General features: G+C 36.1%; 1 protein-coding gene and 1 long non-coding RNA gene across 2 annotated transcripts; one reads left to right on the top strand and one right to left on the bottom strand.

Annotated features, from left to right (window-relative positions):
- Positions 1-3,294: 3,294 nt before the first annotated feature.
- LOC121051556 lies at positions 3,295-4,167 on the bottom strand. Its single transcript, XR_005806090.1, has 3 exons — positions 4,027-4,167; positions 3,763-3,832; positions 3,295-3,507 (listed from the first exon to the last, which is right to left on the bottom strand). It is a non-coding gene; the product is annotated as an uncharacterized LOC121051556 (long non-coding RNA).
- A 694-nt stretch (positions 4,168-4,861) lies between these two features.
- On the top strand, positions 4,862-8,353 carry LOC112184649. Its single transcript, XM_024322898.2, has 4 exons — positions 4,862-7,098; positions 7,205-7,516; positions 7,610-7,700; positions 7,787-8,353. Exons 1-4 carry the CDS (start codon positions 4,862-4,864, stop codon positions 8,351-8,353), a joined length of 3,207 nt encoding a protein of 1,068 aa, XP_024178666.2.
- Positions 8,354-8,878: the final 525 nt, after the last annotated feature.

An 8,878-nucleotide genomic window follows, 5' to 3' on the forward strand; every position in this document is an offset into this window, starting at 1 on the left:
CGAATGAGCGGTTATGAGCATATTAGTTTTATGTGGTATTTAGGGTTCATGGTTGATCTATTAGATCGAGACCTAAACGATAACAAAAATAGCTGAAATTTTGTCCATAACTATTTATTCTAATCATGACAACATCCAACGGTCAATTTTGATAAATTCAATTTCCTCAACATTGTTGCTCATGGAAGATATATTTTTCATTACAACTAATAAACTAGCTATACCACATTAGTAGACATATAAGAATTTTTGTACGAACCAAAAAATCAAAATTGAAAATCAATAAGTTTGACATTACCCATCAATTTATAGGTATTGTGTAAAAAAAAAATTAATTCAATCCACCGTTATTTCGATATCAAATAAATGGTCAACCTTATATACGCCTATACTTTTTCACACGGAATTTTGTAGCTAATTGTTATTTTCACACTGATATCAGTGGGAAAAGGTTTTAGTTTTAACACAGACATCAGTTACTGTTGTTTATTCACACGGATTTCTGTGTGTAATCTCCTTTTTCACACGGATACTGTGTCAAAATTTTCACACGGAAATCCGTGTGTATTACTCATTTCACACAGAAATCTGTATCAAATACTTATGGTAACGGAAATCCGACCCTCCAGAATTCACATAACATAAAAAATTAATGTTTTCGAAATAAACTAATTTATAATACGTACAGAAATCAGTGTGAATTGTTTTTCACACAGATATCCGTGTGAAAATGTTTTAGTTTTTACACAGATATCTGTGACTGTTGTTTATGCACACGGATTTCCGTTGATATTGTTATTGTATAAATTATTGTGGGCCCCATTATACTCATTTCACACGGATTTCTGTCAGCATTTCTATTTCACACGGATATCTGTGGCTTTTAACTACAGTAAATCCGTGTGTGTTGTTATTTTGCTAGTAGTGAGAACAACAAAAAGCAAACCAGGCTTCACTCCTAAACAGGCGGAGGATCCGGCAAACCATCAAATAGTAAGATGTCAACTAAGGGGGAAGGAGGATGGAGAACCCAATCCGTAGGACACTTCCCGCTGTGAACCAACGAAGCAACAAGGTGAGTTGCTTTGTTAGCCTTTCTACTGATCCATGACCAGTTAACATGCCGGGTTGAACAGAGCTACCGGACTTGAGTGAGGATTGTCGAGGCTTTCCAATCTGGAACAGATGAGTGCTTCGATAGCATCAATGAGACCTTGAGAATCTGAGGATATGACAATACCTACGTTAGGAAGAGACTCAAGAGAGCTTGCTAGGTACAATGCCTCCCTGAGGATGATTGATCTGGAAACATTTTAATTTCATGCATATATAGAATAACTAACAATGTTGTTCTGGATTGCCTTGTTGGCTCGCACAGATGTGTGGAGGCTTCTTTATTCTTTTGATATTGAAAGACCTTATTCTAATTCTAATCCATAATGTTTACCCTTCAAAGGGTCTTGAGTCCTGATACCGATCAAAACTCGGCACGCCTTGAGATATAGTACTCCAATTCTACACGACTAACCACATATATCTGATTTGATTTTTGTTCGCATACCTAGCATCACTTAATTTAATTAAGAATTCATTTGGGGTTCTTGACTTTTTGTTTTTTTTTTTTTAATATTTCAGTTGCATTGACTTGTTATTCGAACTTAATTAATTAGTCTACGCTCCAAAGATAATCTCTACTTGTGTAGTAACTTGGGTCTAGACTAGTTTGAGAGCGACCCGCGACCAAACACTAGCCACACTTAACGCCATGACAGATTCTCTTGCAGCCAGTGTCATGGTTGAATGTGAATGTACGTGGTTCTGCGGTTTTTGCGCCTCTCTACCTCATTCACCGCGATTTTCATTCTTTATATCTGTTTAATTTTGTTTAGCTTTGTTATCTAACAGTAGTGGCAGTCTTTAATATTTTGTTGTAGGCCTTTTGTTCTTTGTGGAAAGGTTAGTATAGGCATTTCTATTTCTGGTGAAGCCTTTGACACTAAAACAGTGTCTCGTTATAGTAGTAGAGAACTAGAGATAGGAACCAAAAGTCATATGAACATGCAGATCGATATATATACAACTTTATCTGTGGCCATTGCCGACAACAATAAGACTCGGAACGCGTATGTAAGGTCGTTTCATAGTTCATAGTTTCACACCAGCACGCACGAAATTATATATTCATACCCGCATTTATATATAGAAATATAACTTATTTGCTTTTTGTTCATATAAACACAGGAGTACCAATCCCTTTATTAATGCTTCTTTGCTTCATTCGATTTTACAGATGCTTTGCACCCCTATTAACATCCATTTCAATTTTATAACTTGTAATAATCAAGTAGAGGGAGGTGGTCATGAAGACAATTCGTGTTGGAGGACCAACAACACAGTACCGGAAACTTATGGAGGAACCGGTGGAGCTCCTTGGGATGATGGGATACACCATGGCGTGAGAGAAATCTATCTCTCTCACTGTAAATGTATCGACTCCATGGCTGTGGCATATCACTACAACACAGACGGTAATTTCCGACGACGAAAAATGGTCGGAAATACGGCGTTTTCGTCGGAAATACATTTTTCCGACGAAAATTCGTCGTCGGAAAGTCGTAGGAACTGTCACGGTCGGAAATAGTGTTCTTCCGACCAGCCGTCGGAAATGATTGGACATTTCCGACGAACGTAACCGTCGGATTTGAGTATGATTTTTGGTCGGAATTAATGTTTGTTTCGTCCGAGAAAAGTCGACGGAATTAAGGTTTTCCGTCGGAAATAATTTTATTTCCGACGAATTATTTCCGACCACAGTTTTGGTCGTAATATCTATTTCCGACAACGTAGTTTCAACCACCGGTTTCATCGAAATAAGTCTTTTCCCACGACCTTTTTCCGAGCACAATTGTTGTCGGAAAACTTTTTCCTATGACATATTTTCGACCAAAAACTTCGTCGGAATAAATATTTCCAAGTAACTACTTTTGTAGGAATTAGTATTTGAGTATTTCCGATTTCATATTTGCTTTGTGGGAATTAATAATCATTACCGTCTATACAAATGACTTTTACCGATGAATAATTGTTGTCACAAACGGCTCACCTCTTGTGAGAATAAATATAGTAAATGAAATTACATTCCATTTTAATTATTAGAATTTTTTCACAAATTGAATATTTATTTCCTGAAACTTGAAGAACTAAATAAATATAGTGAAGATTTGAATAATTGATTGAATGAAAACTACATAGTCTTAATACATATATAAAATAACATCATCCATGACATTAGAATATGACGAGAGAAAATACTAACCTAAAATCAAATAATAAAAGATTACATTTGTCAAACATGACTAAGCAAACTAATTGCCACCTAAAAGCCCAATACGTACTGAAGTTAGTAACTACAATCTCCACTTAAGCATGATTGAATAAACAAAGACAAACCTATTGTCTTCATTTCTTCCGCTTAAACTTTGCAACTGCATTCCTCAATGTCTCGTCCTATAGCCAATCCAACATGTTGCAAATTACTATAATATCTCACAGGAGGTATGAAAAAGAAAACAAATATAGCATGTTTAACAGTACATATGTGCTATCATATCATAAGGTAAAGTCATTGACCATATATAATACTCTAAGATACTTAGTTGCACATTATTAATACCGCAAGGAATAAAACCATTAATTCTAAACTACTCGCACATTATTAATATTTTGTTGCCTCATATAGATAGATAAGGTTTGTTCGAATACCTTGTAACTAGTGGCTAGAAGCTAAGGATCAAGATGCATTTGTTTCGGAATCTCCATTAGTAGATTTACCCTGTCAAAATAGCAAAACAGGAAATGCAACAAAGTATAATAAGTATAAGGACCTTAAAAAAACCTCCTAATTGCTGCAACCATATGTTTCACTCAGCAAAATCAAAATCCCAAAAGGACAAAGCAGAATATGCAATCACTTAAAGAGGCATGGAGTTTTTGAAAATGACCAAAACAATATATGCATTCACTTACCGAACTATTTGCCATGAAAGCTTGAAGGACTTGTTTCAAATCAGCCACCATATCCGTAAGAGTATGAACTTGTTGTTCCAATTGTCCAAACTCTTTGTCACGTTCCAAACACACGCGCTTATTGCAAGTTTGGCTGCTACTCGAATCCATAATAAAAAAAACAAATAATCCAGAATTTAAAAAAAAAACTATGAATCCATAATAAAAAAAACAAATAATCCAGAATATAAAAAAAAACTATGAATCCAGAATAATAATAAAAATCCTATGAAACCCGAATAAAAATAAAAAGTAAAACAAAGTTTATGTTATGATACGCTCCAAAATTAACCTTGTAGAAGATTGTAGTATAAAATAGTAGTGGTTATTCAAGTCAGGGGACGAAAATAATTTCTTGTTTATTTGCGCCAACAATTCTATAAATATACATATAATATACTTGTGAGCATTAGAGTTTGATTGTGAGCTTCAAACCATAACGGAAAAGGTGAAGGACTCTTTCTTTAACATTGGCTTCCCCCTCCTTTCTCTTTCAAGTAGGCGCACCTTAGTAGGACATGGTGTCTAGGCTGATTGGATATGAGAAGTGCATGCAAGTGGGCCTTGAGCCTCGCCAAAATCATTCCTCTACTACCTGGCCATGTTTTAAAAGAGTTACCAAAAGATTGAGGAAGGAGACTGATGTTAAGGCTAGAACCCTTGGGCCGTATTTCTAAACCTTGGTTGAAGACTTGCAATTAAAGTTGGACTCTTGGTTATTACTTGTTTTTGAATCAAACAGTAAGGACTAATTTACAAAACTTGACGTTTTTAAATTTCATTTACTATACAGAAGATGTCAGTTGATAAATCATGGATGAAGTTAAACCGGTCAGATATAAGGTATTTTGATGGAGTCACAAATTTCATCGATTACGCTACTAGGCATGTCAAAGATAGGGATGGAAAAATGTATTGTCCATGCCGAAGTTGTCTAAACCAAGATAGAGAATTGCCAGCAACAATACAGAATCATCTTTTGTACAGGGGTATTAAGCAAGACTATATAGTATGGCGTAAACATGGGGAGAAGGTGGTTAATGATAGTGGTAGCAGTGGTAATAGTCACAATCATATTGATGGTAATGTGGCTGACCATTTTGATCAATGTGATAATATGCAAGAACTGATAGAAGAATGTATCCAACAAGATCCCAATGGAGATGCGCAGATGTTTTACAAATTGTTGGAGGAATCAGAAGTGCCATTGTATCCTGAGTGCAAGAAATATTCCAACTTGTCATTTATTGTCAACTTGATGCACATCAAGAGTACTGGTAATATGAGCAACAAGGCATTTGACCAGTTATTGGAATTGTTGAAAAATGCATTCCCCATGTGTGAAAAATTGCCAACATCAAACTATGGAGCAAAGAAGATTGTAAAAGAGCTTGGACTTCATTATGAGAGGATTGACGCCTGCAAAAATGATTGTGTAATATATTACAAGGAGCTTGGAGATGCATCTGAATGTCCTACATGCAAGCTTTCAAGGTGGAAGACACAACGCACTACCATAAAAAAAAAGGGAAAAAAAGTTAAAAAGATTCCGTGGAAAGTTTTGCGATATTTTCCACTCACACCTAGACTTCAACGACTATTTATGTCATCTAAGACAGCTCCAGATATGAGGTGGCATTTTGAAGACCGTGTCAAAGATGGTGTTTTAAGGCATCCAGCAGATGCGGAGGCTTGGAAAACTTTCGATCAAATTCATCCATCATTCGGCAATGAGCATCGAAATGTAAGGCTTGGTTTGGCGACTGACGGATTCAACCCTTTTGGAAATATGAGTGTTAGTCATAGTACTTGGCCAGTTTTGCTATTTCCGTACAACCTTCCACCATGGATGTGCATGAAAGAGCCTTACATCTTCTTATCTTTACTCATACCAGGACCGAAGAGTCCTGGCAATGATATTGATGTTTACCTGAGACCGTTGATCGATGAGTTGAACACTTTGTGGGAATATGGTGCAGAAACGTATGACATTTCTACAAAACAAAATTTTCAAATGAGAGCTGCGGTCATGTGGACAATCAATGATTTTCCTGCATATGGTTACATGTCTGGTTGGAGTACACAGGGAAAATTGGCATGTCCATGTTGTGCGTCAGAGACTTCTAGTCGTAGATTACAACACGGCTCAAAACAATGTTATATGAGGCACCGTCGATTTTTAGCACCAGATCATGAATGGCGTAAACAACGGGAACCTTTTGATAATACAAGGGAAGAGAAATGTGCACCAAGAAGACAATCTGGTGGGGAAATTGTAGATGAACTTCAGGGTTTGAAGACAGTTGCACATGGAAAGAATAAGAAAACCCAAATTATCCCTGGATTTGGAACGACTCACAATTGGAAAAAGAGTAGTATATTTTTCCAATTGCCTTACTGGAAGACACTATTGTTGCGCCATAATTTAGATGTGATGCATATCGAAAAAAATATTTTCGATAATGTGGTTGGCACAATAATGAACATTGATGGTAAAACAAAAGATTCTTTAAATGCTCGTCTTGATCTCCAAGCTATGGATATAAGGAAAGCTTACTGGCCTAGAGAGGAGGATGGCAAACTAGTTTATGATCCGGCACCTTTTGAATTGTCTGCTGTTGATATCAAAGCTATATGTGAATGGTTACTGAACTTGAAAGTTCCTGATGGATATTGTTCAAATGTATCTCGTTGGATCAATGCTAAACGACGCAGTATTTCTGGCATGAAGAGTCATGATTGCCATGTTTTCTTAGAGAGACTACTTCCGCTTGTGGTGCGAGAGTTACTGCCCAAAAAACCTTGTGAAGCATTGATTGAGCTTTCTTACTTTTTCAGAGAATTGTGTGCTAAAGTACTGAGGGTCTCGGATTTGGAACTTCTGGAAAAGAAAATTGCCATAACTCTATGCAAGTTGGAAATGATATTTCCTCCTGCATTTTTTGACATCATGGTTCATTTGTCAATTCACTTGGCGTGGGAAGCAAAAGTATGTGGGCCTGTGCAGTATAGATGGATGTATCCCATTGAAAGGTACGTAACTAATATAATTTTAAATATTAAACTGTTACAAACTTTTATTATGTGATTCTTAATTCACACTTCTCTAATATAATATATCTGATTTCTTGATGAATAGGTACTTGCATAAGTTAAATACTTATGTTCGTAATAAAGCCTGTCCAGAAGGTTCTATTGCCGAAGGTTATTTGGCAGAAGAGTGTATCACATTTTGTTCACGATATTTATGTCAAGTTGAGACTAAATTTAACCGAGTAGAAAGAAACTATGATGGAGGTCAACCATTGCAAGACAAGACTCAATTATCTATCTTCTCACTTCCGGGTAAAACTATTGGCACAGGTGTATTGACAGTAATGACTGAAGAGCTTCATCATGCTGCCACCCATTATGTCCTGACAAATTGTGATGAGTGTTTGCCTTTTATTGAGTACGTAATCCTATCACCATAAGTTGTTAAATTTATATATATATATATATATGTATGTGATATTAATTAATTTATAAGGAGGTCTATGTGCAGAGAACATAAGGACATTCTTCGTATACAACATGGTGATGATCGGGTGGATGAGTTGCACAAAAAAAATTTTGTGGAATGGTTTTCTAAGAAGGTAACCACCATTTTGATTTGAAATATAACTGTTAACAGCTATATTTAATATTTTTTATTAAAAAGTATTACATTCTTCACATGCAGATCCAACAATTGTATGTAGATGGAAAAGTGAGCGCTCAAATGCGTTCTTTGGCCCAAAGTCCTGGAAAGCAAGCTGTCTACTACAAAGGTTACAATATCCATGGATTTCGGTTCCATACTGTACAACATGATGTGACGAAGAAAACACAAAATAGCGGAGTTATGGTCAAAGGAGAGAACCAAATTAATTGTGTGCCTTGGTATGGAACCCTTACAGACGTCGTTGAGCTCTGGTATACAGATCACAATAAAGTTGTCTCGTTTCACTGTAATTGGTTTGACACAGCTACCAAAGGCAAAGGTTATAAGGAAGATCGTTATGGCATACTAAGTGTCAACAATAAGGGTAAGTTGAATACCCAAGAGCCATTTGTGCTGGCATCCCAAGCAACCCAGGTTTATTATGTTGAAGGAATAAAAAACAGTGCTTGGAGTGTCGTGGTGGAAACCAAACCCAGAAACGTTTTTGAAATGCCTACTAATGAAGAGGAACCGTATCAAGAAGAAGAATCTCAGACGAGTCACACATATGCAAACCGTAACGAGGAAGAAGTTAATGAAGAATGAGGTATTGTACTTCAAGTCCCTACTGATGATTTGTATGTGTGTATTCTCTTTTTTCACATGTAAGTCAACAAAATAACGAATTGTTTTGTGATTGCAGTACTGTCCATTTGGGAAGGTTGAAGTCTAGACATCTGAAATCAGCTGGCAAAATTTAGGCCTATTAATGTGCATTGTAATGTATATGTTGGTGTTCACATAAATTTGAATTGTATATCTTTATTGTTTTGTGTTCCTTGGGAATGGTTTTGGTCTAGTCCCCCTTCCCTTTTGTATATTTTTTTTATCAATAAAATTTCGAATAAGGGTGAAGAGTCAGCTCTTAGTTCGCTTCTTAACTAAAAAAAAAGGATTACTACTTACTGTGTACTTTTTTACTATTATATGACATTTCTAATAGTGGCTATACTTTGTTGCATTGAATGATGATGAACCTATTTCTGGTTTTTCATTATGTTTTGACCAAATTTGCAAGAATATGAAGACAAAAAATGCAGGACTCTATATATTGCCCACTTTTAACCCTCT

The sequence above is a fragment of the Rosa chinensis genome, chromosome 2 (assembly GCF_002994745.2).
Source record: "Rosa chinensis cultivar Old Blush chromosome 2, RchiOBHm-V2, whole genome shotgun sequence".
NCBI classification, from domain to species: Eukaryota; Viridiplantae; Streptophyta; class Magnoliopsida; order Rosales; family Rosaceae; genus Rosa; species Rosa chinensis.

Coding starts and splice junctions, on each gene's coding strand:
- LOC112184649 (XM_024322898.2), top strand. CDS start 4,862: ATGTCAGTTGATAAATCATGGATGAAGTTAAACCGGTCAGATATAAGG. Junction 7,099..7,204: donor TGGATGTATCCCATTGAAAG/GTACGTAACTAA, acceptor CTTGATGAATAG/GTACTTGCATAAGTTAAATA. Junction 7,701..7,786: donor TGGAATGGTTTTCTAAGAAG/GTAACCACCATT, acceptor CTTCACATGCAG/ATCCAACAATTGTATGTAGA.